This window comes from Nyctereutes procyonoides, unplaced genomic scaffold, assembly GCF_905146905.1.
Source record: "Nyctereutes procyonoides isolate TBG_1078 unplaced genomic scaffold, NYPRO_anot_genome, whole genome shotgun sequence".
NCBI lineage: Eukaryota > Metazoa > Chordata > Mammalia > Carnivora > Canidae > Nyctereutes > Nyctereutes procyonoides.
Window position 1 is genome coordinate 12937245 of NW_026575125.1, and position 22434 is coordinate 12959678.

Sequence of the window (22434 nt, forward strand, 5' to 3'; positions counted from 1 at the left end):
GATTCCCCCATCAGGCTCCCTGCATGGAGCCTGCTTCTCCCTCTGCCTGTGTCTCTGCCTCTCTCTCTGTGTGTCTCTCATGAATAAATAAATAAAATCTTTAAAAAAAAATCAGTCTTCAAATATGCCAACATTAAAAAAAAATCTCATAGGCGGTTGTGAGGATTAAGTGAACTAAGGAATAGATGAGAGGTCAGCTGATGCCCATTCTGATTTTTTTTCCTCTACTTTCAAAAACAATCATTACTTGATGGTATATAAGGTTATCTCACTTCAGAGCTCTGAGCTCGATTTAAACTAATCAACCATGGTCAAGGCGAGTAAACGGATGCCACCCAAAATATACATGTCCCATCCCAAATGGCTTCCCTAAGTCCCTGGGCCTTTCTCTACACTCTCCAGTTGATCACATTCAATCTTCTTCCCTAGCCACATGGCATTCCACTCCCTCCAGCTGGGTTTAGCCTAAAAGACTAACAATCAATCCAAACCCCGAATGCTCCTCCTATAGATCCAAAATGTATCTAAATATTCACCTCTTTCCACACCTACTGTCCCAGGTGGTCATTATAGGGGTAATTTCTTCACACCTCCCTTACTCTTACTCACCACCCCTCCTGAGTTCTTCTATTTGGTAAGTGTCCCTCCTTTGGAGTCAGACAGCCTGGGTGCAAAAGCTAATTCTGTTATTCACAGCTATGACCCTGGGCACTTCTTCAACTTTTCTAAGCCTCGAATTTCTCTGTGCCTGCCTTATAGAGGTGCATGGGCACTCATAAAGAGAGTGCCCAAGTGCTTAATGAAAGCCGTTACCATTTTTCACAGTGATCTACTCACCATTCAATCAGTTCACAAATGTTTATTATAGGTCTATTATGCTTAACATGTTCCCAGGTGCTGGGGATAGACAAAAAGTCAGGGTCCTTGCCCTCTTCACCTTTCCTGTGGGATTTAGGGGCAAATTGAAAGCCACATCCATTTTGTTAGTTGAGATGAAAAAAAATGAATACTAGAGGTCATATCACCCCCAGGAAAGCTGGACTGGCCAAGAAACCCGTAGGAATGCAATTCCATTCACTTACAAGTAAAGATATAATTATCAGATGTACCTAATGAAATCTGCAACATAAAGAACAAAGATATTTTTCAGATTCTAAGTCTCTTGAGATGGAAAAGACCTCCAGGGGACCAGAAGAAGGATCACCAGGGCGCCTGCTAGCATGATCTTATGAGCCTCCAAATAATGGCACACACCTTCTCACGAGACCATGCCCCAAATCTTGCCCTTAAAAACCCTTACTTGCAAGCCATTGGGAAGTTTGGGACTTTAGAGCATTAGCTCCCTGTTCTCCTAGGTAGCACCACACCAATAAATAGCCCATCTTCCTTCACTGCAAAAGCTCAGTGTCAGTTTTTCTTGGCTTGCTGTGCATCGGGTGGACAAACTTGGTTTGATTCGGTTATAAAATGAGCACTGCCGTAATGGTACCTTATCCCAGCAGTCACACTATTAAAATGAATTCCTCTTTGTAAAAGTTAGCAAAATTGAAAAATGTCATTGAAAACTGGAATGCATTCATGTGAAGTCATATTATGTAGTCGCCAAAAAGCCTCGGAATTTATCATAAAAATTCCCTTATACATAAGGATATAAAATTGAATATAATATCTCAACAGTGTTAATTAAAACTCATCAAGACACCTGCACCCCGATGTTTATAGCAGCAATGTCCACAATAGCCAAACTGTGGAAGGAGCCTCGTTGTCCATCGAAAGATGAATGGATAAAGAAGGTGTGGTTTATGGATACAATGGAATATTCCTCAGCCATTAGAAACGACAAATACCCACCATTTGCTTCAATGTGGATGGACCTGGAGGGTATTATGCTGAGTGAAATGAGTCAATCGGAGAAGGACAAACATTATATGGTCTCATTCATTTGGGGAATATAAATAATAGTGAAAGGGAATATAAGGGAAGGGAGAAGAAATGGGTAGGAAATATCAGAAAGGGAGACAGAACATGAGAGACTCCTAACTCTGGGAAACGAACTAGGGGTGGTGGAAGGGGAGGAGGGCGGGGGGGGGGGTGAGTGGGTGACTGAGGGGAGCACTTGACGGGATGAGCACTGGGTGTTATTCTGTATGTTGGCAAATTGAACACCAATGAAAAATAAATTTGTCATTAAAAAAACTGATCAAAAGTCCATCAAAAAGCTAAATTTTAATACTTAGGTCGTTGGGCTGTAGGCAATTACTACTTTATTTTCAAAAGCACAAGATGCCTTTTTAAACACATCAGATAATTTATAAGGTCCTTCAAAATGTAACTTAATACCAAGGAGACGTTTACTTCTTTCGGTCTCCTGTAAGCAAACAAGTTAAGTTTGAAGCAAGTTTCAAAACTGCAGGAAAAAGCAGGCTAGTTTCAGGCTACTTCCTTGAGTTGCTTTTCCAAAATTCGGTAAAGACTGAAGTTTTTCATTTACGCTTATTGCAACACAGGAGGGTGTATAGCTGCTTCTGTCTGCTGTCCAAAAAAAACATTACAGGAACCACCTGTATAATTTTAAATTTTCTAGTAGCCATATTAAAAAAAGTAAAAAGAAACAGAGGAAGTTAATTTTAATAATATCTTATTTAGCCCAATGTATCCAAAATACTATCATTTTAAGACACGATCAACAGAGGAATTCATTAGTGAGGTATTTTTACATCCCCTCCACCCCCCCTTTTTGTACTAGGTCATCAGAATCCTGTGTGTCTACTCTCAGCACATCTCAATTCACACTCACGACATTTCGAAGGCTCAGGAGCCACATGTGGCCAGTGGCTACCAGACTGGACAGTGCAGGCCCAAGAGCAACTGAAAACATGAGAAGCACCAAGAAACACCTTCTCAACGATGGCCATTTAGGAAGTAATATTAGTCAAAAACAAGGGTACTTACTGAATGATCCCATTGTCTTAAGTTCTAAAGCAGGCAAAACTAAGCTGTGATAGAAAGCAGGCAAGGGGGAGGGGTGGTTTGGGGGCAGACCGGAGAGGGGCATGAGGGAACTTCCTGGGGTGATGCAAACGAAAGGATCTATTTCAACGCTGGGGCAGTGGTTACGCGGGAGTGTAATTTGTCAAATCCCCGATCTGCACCCTTAAAATGGGGGCATTTTGTTGTCTGTAAATTACACATCAAATCTGTAAATACTGTTGCCCAAAGAAAGCTATTTAGTTGCAGCAGCGTCCTTAGCCACAGCGCGCCCTAAGCAGCTATTCCGGGGGAAACGCCAGGGTCGTTGTTCAGCGACTGCACTGGGCGGGGGAGGGGACAGAAAGGCCATTTCACTCCGCGCGGGGCTTCACTTCCGCCAACGCCATCTCGGGGCTCTCGGGGCTCCCGAGGCCAGGGAGGAGTGGGGCCCGGGGTGCAGCCGGCCCTTGCGCCCCCTCCCGAGCCCCGTGCGGAGAGAAGCGCACCCCGAGAACGCGACGCTCGGGAGCCCGGACTGTGGGCCGCCGCAGGGCGGGCTCCGACGGCAGCGGGCGCGGGCAGGGCGGCCCCGGTCCCCGCCCGTCCGCCGTCCGCCCGCGGCTTGCGTGCGCCGGGTGCGGGGACGCACGGGGGGCCGGCCCCTCTCCGACTCGGCGCCGGCGCCATCGGCGAGGGGACAAAGGCGCCCGGCCCCACGTGCGCGCCCGGACTGGGGGCGCGGAGGCCCTGGGGGCGCGGGGAAGGTCCGGGCGGGGGGTTACCTGCGCGGTGGTGGTGGCGCCGGGAGAGTGGCCGGTGGGGACGGCGCGCTCCGCCCCGTGGCGGGCCCGCGCTCACCTGTAGGGCTGGGGAAGGGGCCGCCGCTAGGGGTGTCCCTTGTCGCCACCGAGTCCTTCCCGCTGCCCGCGCGGGCCTCGGGGTGCGCGGCGCCCTCCTCGCCCACCTTTCCCTTTCCTGCTGCTGCGGGCCCCGCTGACTCACGCTGGTGAGCTTGGGGTTTGCACCCGCGTTTGTGTAATGCTCCAGACCAAGCGCCTAAAAAGTGACTCCTCAGGCACAGACAGCTTCCCGCCACCCTCCGCCCTGGATGCACTTGGCCCCAGGCCTCCTCAGCCCGAGGACTGCTCCTCCCCTCCGTGGCTCACTTAGCAAAGGCACTTCTGGGGAGCGGGGGAACGCCACGTCCCCGGAGAGCCCCTGCCTCTCGGCAGGGAGATCCTCTTACTGCGGGCCTCCCGTCCAGTTCTCACCAGTGTGAACAGCTTCACACCGTCCACACACGTTTCTGGATCCCTTACTGCGCTCCGGGAACTGGAAACACGCTAAGAAGAAGATGCAAATAAAACTCGATTCCTGCTTTTGAGGGGTTCACAGTCTGGAGGCAGGTCTACAAGTCTATCGAAATCAGTAAAGTTTCTTCAGGCGCAGGGCTGGCTCAGTGGGTGGAGCCTTCAACTCGATCTCAGGTTGTAGGTTCAAGCCCCATGTTGGGTGTAGAGATTACATAAAAATAAATTCTTTTTTTTAATTTATTTATTTATGATAGGCACAGAGAGAGAGAAGCAGAGACACAGGCAGAGGGAGAAGCAGGCTCCATGCACCGGGAGCCCGACATGGGACCTGATCCCGGGTCTCCAGGATCACGCCCCGAGCCAAAGGCAGGCGCCAAACCGCTGCGCCACCCAGGGATCCCCATAAAAATAAATTCTTAAGAAAAAATTTATTAAAGTCCCTCAAAAATTGAGTTTCAAAGCAAAGGGGAGTTTCTCCCCACCAAGGATGACAGAGTAGTGTCATGGAAGAAGCAGGAAGGAGCTAGGGATAGTGATGTCAACTTCTGGCAAAATAAACAAAGGCTTCACTCAGCAGGAACCGTATGGAAGCCTCAAGTCTTCATGAAGGCCAATAAATAATTTTTTTTTTTTGAAAAGCAGAGAACACCTTTGGGGCGCCTGGATACCTCAGTCAGTTAAGCATCTGACTTCAGCTCAGGTCATGATCTTGGGGTCCTAGGATGGAGCCCTGCAGGTCAGGCTCCATGCTCAGTGAGGAGTTTGCAAGCCCCTCCCCCTCCTCCTTCTCCTGCTCTGTCACTCTCTCAAATAAAATCTTAAAAAAAAAAAAAAAAGGAGGAGGAGGAAAGGCCTTTGAAAGCTGGAGGCATGGAAAGGTTGGTTACAAAAAAAGTCTTCCAGAGTATCCTGTGGAAAGCTTCACTCATGAAATGGGCCGACATCAATGGTGATACTTACCTGTCACATATGTAAGGTTTCCTTCCACATGTCTTTTTTTTTTTTTTAAGATTTTATTTATTTACTCATGAGAGACACAGAGAGAATGAGGCAGAGACACAGGCAGAGGGAGAAGCAGGCTCCATGCTGGGAGCCTGACGTGGGGATTCCAGTTCTCCAGGATCAGGCCCTGGACTGAAGGTGGCGCTAAACCGCTGAGCCACCCGGGCTGCCCATCCTTCCACATTTCTTTTTTTTTTTTTTTAATTTTTTTTTTTTTTAATTTATGACAGTCACAGAGAGAGAGAGAGAGGCAGAGACACAGGCAGAGGGAGAAGCAGGCTCCATGCACCGGGAGCCCGACGTGGGATTCGATCCCGGGTCTCCAGGATCGCGCCCTGGGCCAAAGACTGGCACTAAACCACTGCGCCACCCAGGGATCCCTCCTTCCACATTTCAATACTTCATTCCCTGTTTACTTCCAGGACAATTACTAGGATCCCCCTTTCTATAATGAGGAATCTGAGGCTTAGAGATGTGAAGTGTCCTGACCAAAGGTATATTAGTTAATATGAGTGGCAAATCCAGGACATCAATGTAAAATATTTGTCCCTAAAGCCAGATTCTTCACCATAGGATGTGGGGCCTTATCCTCATTCTATTTATCCATGTAGCTAAAGGATGGAAGATATCTTGTGAATACAAAGGGATTATTATGGGGGCAGCCCTGGTGGCCTAGCAGTTTAGTGCCACCTTCAGCCCAGTGTGTGATTCTTGAGTCCCAGGATCGAGTCTGGGCTACCTGCATGGAGCTTGCTTCTCCGTCTGCCTATGTCTCTGCCTCTCTCTCTCTCTCTGCGTCTCTCATGAATAAATAAATAAAATCTTTAAAAAAGGGGGGGGATTATTATGATAACTACTGTATCATTAATCCAAAATGGGGGAAAAATTGAACAGAAAAATGAATTTGATAACAGGATTCAGATTGATTTGGGTAGGACAAGAATATCGTCATGAATAAACAAGTGTTTATTCATGGCCCACTACCAGAACAGCAATAAGAATAAAAAAGAGATGAAAAATAAAAAAGTCTGTCATTTAGTTGATTGCTCATGCTCTCTTACGATCTTTTATTTTGAAGAATTCTACCTTTCAGAACAATTGTGAAATTGTCTGTTCTCTGGGGAATATGCTGTGGTATTGAGTTCCTGGAGATAAAGTAAAAGTAGAGCTATATGGGCTGGGCTCCATCTCTGTGTATTGGATGCCAGTGCTATATTTTTACAGGCAAAGAAACGTGAAGCGCAGAAAGGACAAATAACAGGTCAAGGCTATTCATCTATTAGATAGTGAAGTTAGAACCTTCATTCCTCTAGGCTTCTGCCCAAAATTCTGGGCTCATTCCAATCATACTTGAACCAAATATCCCTGTTCAGTAAAGTGCTGACCACTTCAGGTTCTTACAGATATAAATCCTAGAAAACATGGGTCCTAAGATGTCTCTTGACTTTCAAGGCTGAATCAATACCCAGACTCAAAAAACTATTGATGCCACTGAATTGTACACTTAAAAATAGTTAAAATGGGGGGGGGGGAGCAGTACCTCAGTCGGTTAAGTGTCCAACTGTTGATGTCAGCTCAGGCCTTGATGTCAGGGTTGTGAATTCAAGCTAGGTGTGGATCGTACTTTTAAAAAAAAGTTAAGGGGATCGCTGGGTGGCTCAGTGGTTTAGTGCCTGCGTTTGGTTCAGGGCACGATCCTGGAGTCCCGCGATCAAGTCCCGCGTCGGGCTCCTGGCATGGAGCCTGCTTCTCCCTCTGCCTGTGTCTCTGCCTCTCTCTCTCTATGTCTATCATGAATAAATAAAAAATAAAATAAAATAAATATTTTTTAAAAAGTTAAAACAGCAAATTTTATGTTCTATATATTTTACCAGTTTAAAAAATTAATAGTGTAATAGACCAAAAACCATTGAACTGTACACTTTAAATGTGTTAATTATACGGTATGTGAATCATATCTCCATAAAGTTGTTTGGGCTTATTAAGCTAAAGTCCTGGATTTGAATAGTGAATATACCTCAGGCTGCAAAACTGGAGAGCAGGGAAATCTGTCTCCACATACTCCTACAGGACACTTGAAGTAGGTGGGAGGAGGAGGAATAATGGGTGTCCTTTGCCCATAGATTGCTTAAGAGTATGCTTGTGAAATCTGTGTATGCACTCCCTGCTGTGGAGGGGTAGTTGTTCACTTGACCAGTTTTTTTTTTCGTTTGCATGTTATTATGGAAAAAGTTAAAGGTACAGAGTATCAGATATAAAAGTATTACCACCAGCTTGGAGAACTGTCAAACTGTGGCTAAGCTCGTTTTATGTATATCCCTACCCATTTCTGCCTCGCCTCTGCCTTTAATTTGAATCAAATGGCAGATATCCTATCATTTCATTGGTAAATATCTTGGTAGGACAATGCAAAAGATCAGAACTCCTTTAAATACACACGATACTATTAGCACAATCAAAAAAAATAACAATCTGTATGTCCATAGACATATAAATGGATAAACAAAAAGTGGGGGAACCCTAGGTGGTGCAGCGGTTTAGCGCCTGCCTTTGGCCCAGGGCGCGATCCTGGAGACCCGGGATCGAATCCCACGTTGGGCTCCCGGTGCATGGAGCCTGCTTCTCCCTCTGCGTATGTCTCTGCCTCTCTCTCTGTGTGACTATCATAAATAAATAAAAAAATTTTTAAAAAGTGGTATATACACACAGTAGAATGTCATTCAGCCTTTTTTAACACAACATTTTAAAGGTCGAATTTTAAGAAAATTCTGATGCATCGTACATCATGGATGAACCTCAAGAAAATCTACTAGTGAAATAAGGCAGTCACAAAAATACAAACATGGTATGATTACACTTACATGAGGTTCCTGGAGTAGTCACCCTCATAGAGACATAAAGTAAAATGCTGAGTGCCAGGGACTGGTGGGGGGAGAGAATGGGGACTTGTGTCATGGGTCCAGTTCGTGTTGCAAGTTTAAAATACTTCTGGAGATTGGTTGCATATTGTGAATGGATTTCATGGTACTGAACTGCACACTTAAAAATGGTTGAGATGTTACAGTTTATGGGTATTTTTAGTACAATTAAAATTTCAATTTAACCATTCCCTAGTTACAGGAACTATGGTGTGGAGAAATTTCCAATTTTTATAAATGTTATAGTCCCCCTACCCCCACCATGTTTGTCTGAGTTAGGATCCAAATAAAATTCACAGGTTGGCATGGGTTATGGTTCTTAAATCATTTGTCATAGGGGCAGCCCGCGTGTCTGAGCAGTTTAGCGGCTCCCTTTGGCTCAGGTCGTGACTCTGGGGTCCCAGGATCGAGTCCCACGTCGGGCTCCCTGCTGGGAGCCTGCTTCTCCCTCTGCCTGTGTCTGTGCCTCTTTGTCTGTCTCTGTCTCGTGAATAAATAAATAAAATAAAAAATCATTTCTCATCTATAGGTTCCTCTTCTCCCTTCGTTGCAGTGCATTTGAGGAAACAGGGTCGCTTGCCGCATGGCTTCTCGCAGCTTAGACTCCAGGGCCCGGACCACGTCGTGTGCTTTACCACTTTCCTTCGTCCTCTGTATTTCCAGTTCATGAATTGTCGGACGTAGAGGCGCTGGGCCAGTTCTGCTCGGGGCTCGGAAAGGGTCTAGAGCCTTCGCTGTCCGAGGCGACGGGCCAGCGGGACCTGGGCCAGGGACGCCGTTTATACGTCGGGGTCAGTCACGCAGAAAAGCCGGGGGAGGACGAGACGGAAGCGGGCGGGGCCGACGCTGGGAAAACCCTTTGTCCGCTTTCCACGCACGTCACAAAGTCCCAGAAAGAAGCCGCCGACGGGGGCGGGACCTTTGGCGGAAATGACACAGGCGCGGGCGGCGGCCGAGCAGCCGCAGTGACCCGGAGGCGGTGCAGAGGCGGCTCCCGCGTCGCACTTCCGGGCATCTCCCGGGAGCCGGGCTCCGTGGAGTCGCGAGGCGGCCGACCTCCTAGGGTCTCCGGTGGCCCCGAGCGCGGCAGCGGCCCCGCGGGCGGCATGTTCCGGGGTCTGAGCAGCTGGCTTGGCTTGGAGCGGCCGGCCGAGGGAGCCGGGCCGCTGGACGCAGCCGCTGCCCCCGAGGAGTGCTGTGAGGCGCTGGCCGGCGACGCGGACGCGGAGCCGCGGCAAGCGGGGGACCAGGAACTGCTTCATCAGGCCAGGGGCCTCGGCAGTGAGTCTCCTCCGGCTCTTGGGACCGGGGGGGGGGGGGGAGCCGCTCCCTGCCCTGGACGCCCGGGGGTGCGGGCTCGGCTGCTTGGGGCTGTCGGGTGGGTAGGAGCGGGGCAAGCTGTGCGTGTCACTCGGTCGCCTTGGGACGGGACAGGTGGATCTGCAGCCGGGCGAGGCCGAGGCTTCATCCAGCGGCCAAATCCCGTGCCTGCCGCTGCTGATGACGGGTCACCCTGGAGGTGTCTAAACCTTGGGAGCCAGGGCCTCCGAAAAACGCTGCGGCTCCACGTCTTCGGCCTTGACAGGGAATCTTTTTTGGCCACGTCTCCAACTTTCATCTCCACATCGATCACCCCCAGGACGGGGGACGTCGTGGAGCTTAAGTTGCGTGGAAAAGTGCCCCTTTGTGTCCTTAGGACACAGTATGTTGTCTGAAGTACATTCCGGGAACACTTCGGTGTATTGGAATTCTTTTTAAGGCCGGGAAAGTAGCTGTCCATTATTGTCTGTGACTCAAGCTTCGGTGCTAGACTTTTTCTTCTTTTATATAAACATTCTATTTACTTATTTATTCATGAGAGACACACACAGAGAGAGAGAGAGGCAGAGACACAGGCTGACGGAGAAGCAGGCTCCTTGCAGAGAGCCGATCGCCAGATTCGATCCCGGGTCTCCAGGACCACGCCCTGGGCTGAAGGCAGGTGCCCAACCGCTGAACAACCCAGCCAGCCCGCTGCTATATACGTTTGATGAACGATATCTCCTTCACTCTTTTAAACCTCCCACTGACTTGGGAACACAAGCCCAGAAGTTACCAGCCCGAAATTATACTGATAGTAAGCACTAGAAGTGGAAATGGAACCTAGGTCTGTCTAATTTCAAACCCATACTCTGCAAGCCACAGTCTAGATAGGGAAGACAGTAAAAGTAGCAGACTTGAACAATCAACACCTAGCTCTGGTAATTCTGATTCTGAAGACCTTGGCGGGCTTAAATAATGAAAGAAAACATCTTGGACAACGTGGTGCCTAAAGTAGATAGATGGCACTACAAGTGAAAGAACTGAAGCAAACGTAGATACTTAATTTAGCAAGCATCTTTTAAGAATCTACTAAAATGCCAGAGCATAAGGGAGTCTAGGACCTGAGAGTGGACGAATACATATTTGAATAGAAAAGGCTCTGACATTCAAAAACTTTGAGGAGGGCACAGGGAAAACAAACATCATCTCAACTCTTCGCAGTACAGAATCTCAGTTCAAGGCCCCTGAACACTGCACAAGAGAAATAAAGCTAACTGCTGTGCAATACAACCTCTAAAGAGGGAACAACTGTTTTATATGTAGAACATTGACAACAAGGGAGCTTGCAGTACTCAAGAGATGTGACATAAATCGTACTACAGCAGAAAGGCTGTTAGGTACATAGTCAAGATAAATACAAGTGGGACCATGTTAGGAAAAGCAGGGTATGGGTCTTTACTCCATTTCATAAAACACACACAACCATTTGCGTCCATCTTCAAGAATCTAACAAAAGTCTTTTTTTTTTTTTAAGCAATCTCTGTGCCCAACGTAGGCCTTGAACTCACAACCCTGAGATCAAGAGTCACATGCTCTACTGACTTAGCCAGCCAGGCACTACAGAAGTCAATTCTTAAAACAGGGCTTTATTGACTTGAAACCTCACATTTAAAATTTTTTAAAGATTTTATTTATTTATTTGAGACACAGAGAATGAGCAGGAGGAGGAGATGGAGAGAAGGAGAGGGAGAGACACAAGCAGACTCCCTGCTGAGCAGGGAGCCCAATGTGTGGCTGGATCCCAGGACCCTATGATTATGACCCGAGCCAAAGTCAGACACTTAACCAGCTGAGCCAACTAGGCACCCCATCATATTTGTATTTAGTAACAAAGACTTGAATATTATAATATAAACATGTTTTTAAAGATATATTCATTTATTTATTTGTTTGAGAGCACAGCAAGGGAGAACATGAGTGTAGGGGCAGAGGGAGAAGGAGAAACAGGCTCCCCGCTGAGCAGGGAGCCTGATGATGTGAGGCTTCATCCCAGGACCCTAGGATCATGACCTGAACTGCAGGCAGAACTTCACTGAACTGAGCCACCCAGGCACCCCTTAAAATAGTTGTATTTTCAATATGTATGTCTACTTTGGAGCTTGATTCTCCCATCTTTCTCTCCTTACCAGACTCTTTTAGTGTTTGGATTAGATGGAAGTATGCCCTTACTTCCTTGCACATACACATTGTGAGTGTAAAGTCTCTAAATAAGTGAGAACTCTTTTGGTTCTGAAATTTATGTGATTTTAAAAAGATGTAAAGGTTCTAGTTTATACACAAACCTTCAGAAAGATGAGAGATGGATCAGATATTCTTTTTTTTTTTTTTAAAGATTTAATTCGGGCAGCCCTGGGGGCGCAGCGGTTTAGCACCGCCTGCAGCCCCGGGTGTGATCCTGGAGACCCGGAATTGAGTCCCACATCGGGCTTCCTGCATGGAGCCTGCTTCTCCCTCTGCCTGTGTCTCTGCCTCTCTCTCGCTCTCTCTGAATGAATAAATAAATAAAAATAAATATTTTATTCATGTATTCATGAGAGACACAGAAAGAGAGGCAGAGGGAGAAGCAGGCTCCATGCAAGGAGCCCGACACCGGACTCGATCCTGGGTCTCCAGGATCACGCCCTGGGCTGAAGGCAGCGCTAAACCGCTGAGCCACCCGGGCTGCCCCAGATATTCTTTAACATACTGATCCTAAGGGGTATCTTATTTTTAAAAAGACTCCTCTCTCAAAAACTGAAATTAAGTATCTCTGAGTCTGACTCCCACTGCATAGATACATTTCTTTAGCATTTTAAAATCTTTGGACTCTCCTTTGTTTTGTAAATACTTGTTGAGTGCCTGCCTTCAAGGTTGGATCCTAAATACATCTGGTTCATGGTGATCTATTTGTAAATTTAGGCAACTCACCAATTACAAATGGTGGATACCCAGGCCTAGATTCCACTCCCTTACTCAAAACCAATACCTTCCCATCCTCAGTCCTCCCCCCTGATGAACTCTGGCCTCCTAGGATCACCTGCTTCAGAAGGAAAGCATCTTATAAGGGAACACACTGAAGAGCTCCTCCCTATCTCACTGAAGGCCTTGTGCCCTAAAGTAACTTATTATTCAGCACACATTGGTTGCTTGGTTTTTGTTGAAGCTTTATCTGTACTCTTTCTTTGGAGAAAAAAAAATACAACACAATCCCATACCTCTGAGAGTGTTAAATAAAGAGAGTCATTTGCATAGTTTAAATAAGTGGGAGGGTGGCCAAAAATGAACTTTGCCTTTTTTTTTAAGATTTCATTTATTTATTCATGAGAGACACAGAGAGTGGCAGAGACTTAGGCAGAGGGAGAAGCAGGCTCCCCATGGGGAGCCTCATGCGGGACTTGATCCCAGAACCCCTGGATCATGACCTGAGCCAAAGGCAGCCCCTCAACCACTGAGCCACCCAGGTGTCCCAAGCTATACCTTTTTCAAAGCTGTCTCTAAGGCTAGTGCATGCCCAGAAATTGGAGGAAGGGCCACCTCCTCTTTTCCTTAGAAAAGTGCACCTAGTATTTGCAGTGGAACTGTATTAATTAGGCCATCTTCTTTTTCTGTAAGGAAAGTGCATTTCAAGTTCGAGGTGCCTAACTTGCTTAGTTTACAACTAAAGTTAGTGTGTATGTAGGAAAATATATGTCTGCTTCAATACAAAAGTAAAATAACAGATTTACCACGGAGGAGGGCAGTGCAAATGGTCAAGAGCTTGGATCCCACAGCTTATGAACAGTACCAAAAAGAACTGGGATTTTAGCTTGAAGAAGAAACTTAGGGGCATTACTCAAAATTCTGAAAGTTTGGGGGTTTTTTGTCAAAAACTCATTATATGTTATGTAAGAGGACAGATCTAAGTCAGAGAGAGGTAGAAATGACAAGGAAAATGGAAAGGATTTTCTTTTTTTTTAATTAAAGATTTTATTTATTTATTCATGAGAGACACACAGAGAGAGGCAGAGACACAGGCAGAGGGAGAAGCAGGCTCCATGCAGGGAGCCTGACATGGGACTAGATCCCAGTTCTCCTGGATCACACCCTGGGCTGAAGGCGGCGCTAAACCGCTGAGCCACAGGGGCTGCCCAAGGATTTTCGAATTAGAGGAGCATAACAGTAATAATTGGCTACCCTATGAAGTCATGTGCTCCCCATTCCTGGAGGTAGGGCTACTTGGGTAAGAGATTCAATTAGGTAACCTCTAAAGCCCCTTACAACATGAAGATTCTAAAATTGTATGAAATATAGCATCTTTTTAAAATTAGCCAGCCCCTTAAGAATATTGATTTCTAGAGCAACCCGGGTGGCTCAGCGGTTTGGCACAGCCTTCAGCCCAGGGTGTGATCCTGGAGACCTGGGATTGAGTCCCACATCGGGCTCCCTGCATGGAGCCTGCTTCTCCTTCTGCCTGTGTCTCTGCCCGCCCCCCCCCGCCCCCGCCCCATGTGTGTGTCTCTCATGAATAAATAAATAAAATCTTTTTTAAAATATTGATTTTTCTAAAGCAAAGCTTTAGAAACCATTGTCTGCTCCTTATTTTCGTATTCTAGCAGCAAGCCTTAAACTCTACCTTCTTTTACTCTGACAAATATATCCCTTTTCTGACTTTTGAGAACCTTCCTTCCTACTTTCTTTTATCCTTATCATTCCATTCAGTTCTGTAAGGTCTTGTCACTTGTTCATATGACATGAGGCAATATAGGATTGGGGCACAAGCTTGCCAGTTAGAAGCAGATAGCCTGGGCAGCCCAGATGGCTCAGCGATTTGGCACCTGCCTTTGGCCCAGGGCGCGATCCTGGAGTCCCAGGAGTCTCTGCCTCTCTCTCTCTCTCTCTCCCCCTCCCCCTCTGTGTGTGTGTGTGTCTCTCATGAATAAATGAAACCTTTTTTTAAAGATTTTATTTATTTATTTATTTATTTATTTATTTATTTATTTATTTATTTATTTATTTATTTATTTATGATAGAGAGGCAGAGACACAGGCAGAGGGAGAAGCAGGCTCCATGCACCGGGAGCCTGATGTGGGACTCGATCCCGCGTCTCCAGGATCGCGCCCTGGGCCAAAGGCAGGCGCCAAACCGCTGAGCCACCCAGGGATCCCCATACATAAAACCTTAAAAAAAAAAAAAAAAAAAGCAGATAGCCTGTGTTTGAGTTTCCTGTACGGTTGCCTTTATTGTGACGTCATTTGCAAATTACAGAAAATCCAACAGAGGCATAAAATGAGAAGTCCCCAAGACCACCCCTAGGTTTGATGAGCACCCACCAAAACTGGGGTTGCTTTGGCAAGGAGGAAGGGATTAGGCATTGGCTAGGCAGTCAGCAGAGTTGGCCGCTATCTTAACGGGCAAATCATTCAGTCTGTGTGAGCTTCAGCCAACCTAGCTATAAACTGGGCAGATTATACCTATTCTTCCCAGGATGATTGTGAGACTAAAATGACTACTTTCACTGTTAGCAGTTTGCCCTCTCCTTCCATAAGGTTGCATAGTCATACTCACTGAGAGGCATTTTACTCAGTCTTTTCTTCTTTGGTTGCTGCTTTAATTCAGACTTTCTCTTTGTGCCTGCATTCCTGAAGTGGACTTTGTACTCCTGTTACTTCCTGTTAACTCTTAGTCTCAATTTTTTCTAACAACTTAATGAAAACTATCTTTAAATTGGTGTCTTCCAGTATATTAATTTGCAAAATTAATAAGCCACTTTTCATCTGTATGAGCTTCTTACCTGAAAATCTCCTGGCAGATTTTCCCACGCCCCACTTCCTCTGACTTTGGAATCCAGGCCACTCTCTAATTACTCTTGGGAGACCTTCTCCCTCCTTTTCTCTGAGTGCCTCTGTTTAATGATTATTCTTGCTGCTGTTTTCTTTGAGCCTCTTAGTGGCTTGTTTAGAAATAGACATTCCTTGAGGACGAGAACTATAGTTTCTGCAATGTTCTCTGTGTTCAATGCACTCCACTCTTGGACCCATTAAAATCTGAGAATTGAGATTATTATGCCAAAATACCAGGGTTTTTTTTTTTAAGTTTACTTATTTATTCAAGTAATCTCTACACCCAATGTAGGGCTCAAGCTCACGACCCCGAGATTCACAGTCACAAGCTCTTCTGACTAAGCCAGGCAACCCTAAAATGCCAGTTTTTATTTATTTTTTTAAAGATTTTATTTATTTATTTATTCATGAGAGACACAGAGAGAGGCAGAGACACAGGCAGAGGGAGAAGCAGACTTCCTGTGGTGAGCCTGAGGAAGGACTCGATCCCAGGATCCCTGGATCACGACCTGAGCCGAAGTCAGATGCTCAACCACTGAGCCACCCGGGGGTCCCTAAAATACCAGTTTTTATTTATTTTTTTAATATTTTTTTAATTAATTTATTTATTATTTATGATAGTCACAGAGAGAGAGAGAGACAGAGACAGAGACGCAGGCAGAGGGAGAAGCAGGCTCCATGCACCGGGAGCCCGACGTGGGACTCGATCCCGGGTCTCCAGGATCGCGCCCTGGGCCAAAGGCAGGCACCAAACCACTGCGCCACCCAGGGATCCCCAAAATACCAGTTTTTAAATGACAGTCCTCCTTAAAATAAAAATGATTCTAATTAAAATATTTTCCTGAGAAAATCTTAAAAGGAACCCTACTCTTTTAGAACTTTAGATTTCTTTTTTTTAAAGATTTTATTTATTTATTCTTGAGAGACACACACACAGAAAGAGAGAGGCAGAGACACAGGCTGAGGGAGAAGCAGGCTCCATGCAGGGAGCCGGACTCAGGACTCGATCCCCGGTCTCCAGGATCACGCCCTGGGCTGAAGGTGGCGCTAAACCGCTGAGTCACCCAGGCTGCCCAGAACTTTAGATTTCTTTGACTATCTGCAAAGAATATTTTTACAAAAGAACCTGGCTGTCTACCCAATTTATTGTACCACTCTGAAAATAGATGAGTCATAACCAAAAAGAAATGAAGGACCTCCCTAAAACTCAGCAATTACTGTGTTGCTCCTCTGTCATTTAGCAAGTACTGATTGGTCATTCATTGGGGATACTGTGGTGAATCAGACAGCCTTGGTCCCCGCCTCAGTGGGACTTAGGGTGGGCCTTCAGTCTAACAGAGAGGACAGAGCCAAGTAATCAATAGTCCCATGAATTTTGTTGGTCTGGCAACACAGGTGCTGAGGGAACACATCTCAGGAGCTCCCACTCCAGTTGAGGAGCCAGAGAACTTTTTCTGAGAAGTGCTATGTAAGCGGAGACCCACAGTATATGTAGAGTTAGCCAGATAAAGGGCGGGCAGATACAAGTGTTTAAAATCAAGGAATAATGTATCTGAGACCTACTTAGAGATACTTGAGAATTTCTTGAGGTCATATGAATGTAGGATAGGAGGGAGAAGAATGGCAAGAATGAGACTAGAGCCAAGTAGAGTCCTGTGGTTTGGTCACAATGGAGTGTTGACATCACTGACAGGTGAACACCACCAGACACAATGAGGGAAAGTAGACTGTTTATGGTAAAGGCTACAGAAAGTGGAAGAGAAGTCATTCAGATTGGGAGATAGTACTGTTGCTCCCAGATAGCAGTACAAGTTGCCGGATTCCCTGGAACAGATACTAGCCACTAGTGAGGATTTAATCTGGTGTGCCAAGCTCCCTTTACCACTCTTACCTGGGTTTTCCCCCTGCCTGAGTGTTATGAGAGTCCGCCTACCTGCCCTCAGCAGGTGCAAGTAGCAGAGGCAAGACTGCCCTAATTTAGTATTTCCCACTAGATGAGGTTGAAAGGCCAGTTGCCCAGGAGAATCCCCCCAGCAAGTCTAGCTTCACAACCTGCCTGAGGTTGCTTCTTGCAGCCTACATTGTATACAGTGTGGACTTTGAAATGATATTTGTCTACATACAAGCCTTTGTTATAGTTGCAATAGAGCCTTGATACTTAGGTCTTTTCAAGTCTTAAGGAAAGTTAATATTGTGCTTTTGTAAAGGTGAAAGTTTGTGTGTTCCGGTTTTAATTTTATTCTATATATTTGCTCATATTAGTTAAGAAAGATTTATTTTTTTATTTTTTAAGAAGGATTTCTATTTATTAAAAATTCCCCCAGATTTATTATGGGATGGCTTAATCTAGGAAAGGAAGGACATGTTTTCTTTGAACAAGAGGGAAGAACAAAATAAAATAGGATATTAAAGGTCTAGAAAGGGAGGAAAGTGAAAGGGAGCCTTCATCTTATTTGTGAAGTTAGAAGGGAAATTATCTATTGAGATAAATTAAAATGAGAGAAAAGGGGTGGGAGTATGCTAACGCTATGGATGGCCAGTCCAGAGAGTGGAGTGTGTTTCAAGTCCTAGTTAGCAAGAATCATGCCCTATGGTTTAAGATTCCCATGCGAGCTCTTTAAGGGAACAATCACAAATATAATAATCATTGTACTTGAATGGAGCATAGACTGTCTTTTATTCTTTACAGACTATCTATTTAGCTTTGCAACTGCTGCTACAAAAAAGATAACTGAATCAGTTGCTGAAACAGCACAAACAATAAAGAAATCAGTAGAAGAAGGAAAGATAGATGACATCATTGATAAGGTACATTTAAACATCTTTTGAAATTGATTAGCAGCTAATATAATTATCCCTTCTTTTTATGAACTTTATTAACCCAAGTAGGATATCATATTTCTGGTAAAAATATTAATTGTTGAGATTCTTGTGTTTTTTTTTCACTTTTTGTATAAGAAGTAGCTATGATTTAAATAACTTTGGTTTTAATATATTCGAAAATACACTGATGCTTTTGGGTAATACTAAATTTTTTATATTTTAAGTTTAATTTTAAACTATAACTGTTTGCAAATATTTATGCCTTTGCATCATCCATTTAAGTGTTTCAAGTCCTGACACATTAGGAATTATACTTTTAAGACTTGAAAAAGTAAGTTTGTACATTTCCTGCAGTGGTAGGGTGCAGGCCCAGGGAATTTCATTTATGTTGACAATTATTTGAACTAAGGAGATCATCAATTAAACTTTAGAGAGCTTGTTATTTAGATGCTTTGTTGTGTGTGTGCCATTCATTAGAATGAGATTTGACCTGGCTTTTATTGTTTTTTGGAATAAAGCAAAAATTCAAAATGCAATTATCTTTGCATTTAAAAAGGTAATCCATCACAAAAGACTTGTATACTTAAAATTTTTAAATGTTGAATTTCTCTTTGTTGGGGAAAGAGGAAGTATCACTTTTTTAACCTTTTTGAAGAAAATTAATAAAATATCTCACAACTTCACAAATCTTAAATGTAATTCTTATCTAATAATAAACTTCTCAAAGTAACTTGACTCTTTATGTATTTTTTAACAGACCATTATAGGAGATTTTCAGAAGGAACAGAAAAAATTTGTTGAAGAACAGCATACCAAAAAGTCAGGTATGATGTAAGTTTTTTGTACATGACTTACTTACCTGCCAGATTTTATTGAGCACCTAATAATGTGCCAGACACCACAGTAAGGCTCTGAGAATACAAAAATGTGTAAGTAACAGCCCCATCCTTCAAGTAGCACAAAGACTAGTGGCAGAGACAAGCTCATAAATCTTTGGGCTTTAAAGGAAGGAATGAAATTGTTCCCTGTGGCTGGGATGGAGAGTGAGATTAGCCGGTGACAGCCCCTCTGGAGAGCTCGCTCTGAAAATGGGTAAGCTTTCATTTCTCAGTTTATAACCTGTCCAACACAATGTGTGATGTACACATAACAGACACTTAGCAAAAGTTGGCTCCCTTCCCATTCTGTTTGGGAGGGGAAAATGATAGAGCTTTCCAGAGGAGTAACAGAGGACTACAAAAAGTCATGAGGTGTTTGGGGAAGTTACTCAATATATTTCTTTTTTTAAAAACATGATTTTATTTATTTATTTGAGAGAGAGCACGAACAGGGGGAGAGGGTGGGCAAGAAGCAGACTCCCCACTGAATGGGGAGCCTGTCGCAGGATTCATTCCCAGGACCCTGAGATCATGACCTGAGCCAAAGGCAGGTGCTTAACCAACTGAACCACCCAGGCACCCCTTAATACATTTCTTTGCTGACAAGTGCTTGTTTACATGTTTAATAGTTATTAGGTCTCAGAATGTCTACTTTTACTGTTTGGTTGTACTCAAATACAAAACTGGCCTCATGTCTTTCTTTGAATTTGGCAAAAGAATAAAATAGTTTGATCAGATTGAGCAGTGCCACAAATTTCAAAAGAGCTAGTTAGTCCTGTGGTAAGTCAGGCATTGTCATGCCTAGGTAAACTCAAAGTGTAAAGCAGATCTTTGGGACAAATAATCCATACAAATTAGCATTCCTTCGTGATTCCAGGGAACCAGTGAAAATGATCTCAGCTTGGAGACTTGGGATAGGAGCTGGTTGGAGCCTCTGAGATAGGAACTTTGAGAGAGTAGGGTGAAAGGATTGGAGGGACTTTCAGTTTTGAGGTGCCCATTAAGACCCCAGGTGAGAAGAACATGTACAAAGGCAGGGAAGGGAATGCAAGTGGCATGTCAGGAAAATGCCATTGCTCAGTTGCACTAGTCACATTTCAAGGGCCCAATAGCCACATGGAGTTAGTGGCTTCCATATTGGACAGTGCAAACCTAGAACATTCCCATCATTGCAGGAAGTTCTTCTGGTCAGCACTGCTCTAAATTAACTGAATGGGGTCCAGCAGCAGCAGTTAGTTGATTCCTGTTTGAAGTATGGAGAATTCCATCTACCAATACAGATTATTAGTCAAGTCATGTAAAAACCATGAGAGTGGTGACCTCCTCAGTGAAAAGTGTGTAAAGCATGAAGAGAGCTGAGCAGAGATCTACAGTATTGAGGGGGAGGGAGGAATGGGAGAAATTGACAATTCCTAAGTACCTGCTAAGTGGCACGTACTTTATATACAATATCTTTTTTAGTAAAAGGATCAGCAAGGCTACGTAATTTTGCTGAAGGTTGCTCAGCTGGTGAGTGATGAAACAAATCTGCCATCAAAAACAAAACAAGTGATGCCTGGGTGGCTCAGTGGTTGAACGTCCATCTTTGGCTCAGGTCATGATCCCAGGGTCCTGGGATTGGGTCCCACATCAGGCTCCCTGCATGGATCCTGCTTCTCCCTCTGCCTGTATCTCTGCCTCTCTCTGTGTGTCTCTTGTGAATGAATAAATAAAACCTTTAAAAACAAAACAAAAAACGGTGCCCATTTACCTGAGAGAGAACACTAGGAGAGAGAAGCAATGGAAGCCCAGAGAGGGGAGAATTTCAAGGAGAGTGAGGTCAGCTGAGAGGTCGTTTTACAAGAGCCATACGAGAGGCCCTATGTGAGTGTTCCATGTGCATTTGTTCATTTAACGGTCACAGTAACTCTCTGAGGTACTTGAATCTCCATTTTGCAGAGAAAGAAACTGGGCCTAGAGTGAAAAGAACTAGGAAGTGCCCGTGGGTTGGACAACCAGGAGGTTATTGGTCGCCCTAGAAAGAGCAGTTTCAGAGGAACAGGGAGGTGGGGGGTGTCTTATCCAGGTAGGTAGGTTGGGCCTTGACAGGACCTTATCTGAAGGTAAGAAACACCAGGAGAGGCTGCTCAAGGTAAATAGACTTAAAATGGAGGCCAGAATATATTTTTTAAGCTTTTTTCTTTTTGAAGATTTATTTATTTATTCATGAGAGATACAGAGAGAGGCAGAGACACAGGCAGAGGGAGAAGCAGGCTCCACACAGGGAGCCCGACATGGGACTTGATCCCTGGACCCCGGGATCATGACCTGAGCCAAAGGCAGGCATTCAACCGCTGAGCCACCCAGGCGTCCCGAGGCCAGAATATTAAAATCAATAGTGTGAGGGGGGGAAAAAAGTTTTGAAAGGGCTTTACCCCAATTTTTTTTAAGTATGAAAATATGAAAAAAAAAGAAAATATGTTTATTTTATCTTATAGTTAAATGAAATTTGGATTATATAATTGCCGCCATTTGCTTGCTTAGGATAAGCCAAAAAAGGAGCCATGTATCTGTCTTTCGGTCCACATGTCCATCCACACATGCACATAACTTTTCTATCAGTTGGTACACAACAGGATGTCTCTTTCATTGGATTTTTGCAACGTGATAGAAAGGGAGGTCTTGGCAAAAATATTAGGACCCCCTGCAGATATATCTTCTGTGCTGACCTCCCACCTCCACAACCTTGGCTCTGCCCTCTTGCCCTGCCCCGGTTCGGATGGTAGCACTACTCAGATGAGCAACACACTCGCTGACTTTTTCTCCACTCTTTCACATTTGCTGCTCCCTCTGAACACCCCCTACACACATCCACCGCCCAACTCCTCCTCCTAGATTAAGATCAGCCCCCAGGTCTCCACAGAAAACCCCTGGGACTCACCTCTCAGTAGTTGTCATTTGTTTTCTGTCATTATAAGCCTGCTAAGCTGTACTGTCTTTTTCTTGTGAGCCCCAAGGACAATGTGTCTGTTGTAGATCCCAGCCCTCTTATTTATTGCCCCTGATTTGCCCATTTCTTTCTTCATTTGCTTTCATTCCTGACAACCCTTTTCTTAGTTCCTAATTGCTTATTACCTTTTGTCATGAATCAAGTACAGTGACTTTTTTTAAAAAGAGCTTTTTATTTAGAAATAATTTCAATTTACAGAGCAGTTGCAAGTATAAAGGGAGTATTGAGAACATCCGTACACCCTCTTACCTAGATTGTTGGTTTTATTCCATCTTTCTTGTCCTTTACATTCCTTCTCCCTTTGTGTGTGTCTTTTCTGCTCCGTTCAATATATATTTCCTAAGAATTAGGGGTATTCTCTTACATAATCACCGACCAGA

General features: G+C 44.7%; 2 protein-coding genes across 5 annotated transcripts in view; one reads left to right on the forward strand and one right to left on the reverse strand.

The window, feature by feature from the left end:
* Window positions 1-4369, reverse strand: part of CTPS2 (CTP synthase 2) — a 112184-nt gene extending 107815 nt beyond the window's left edge. Inside the window, exon 1 of one of the 4 annotated variants that reach the window (XM_055338938.1) lies at window positions 4242-4369. The gene's annotated coding sequence lies outside the window, so the exon portion shown is untranslated. Of the gene's footprint in view, window positions 1-2952; window positions 2975-3752; window positions 4081-4241 lie in introns of those variants that run through there. The other 3 variants (XM_055338937.1, XM_055338936.1, XM_055338939.1) reach the window with 3 other exon arrangements.
* Window positions 4370-9181: 4812 nt separating this feature from the next.
* Window positions 9182-22434, forward strand: part of SYAP1 (synapse associated protein 1) — a 35355-nt gene continuing 22102 nt past the window's right edge. The window contains exons 1-3 of the mRNA XM_055338187.1: window positions 9182-9484; window positions 18054-18172; window positions 18945-19011. Coding sequence (XP_055194162.1) covers window positions 9310-9484; window positions 18054-18172; window positions 18945-19011 — 361 coding nt within the window. The 5' untranslated portion in view covers window positions 9182-9309. The remainder of the gene's footprint in view (window positions 9485-18053; window positions 18173-18944; window positions 19012-22434) is intronic.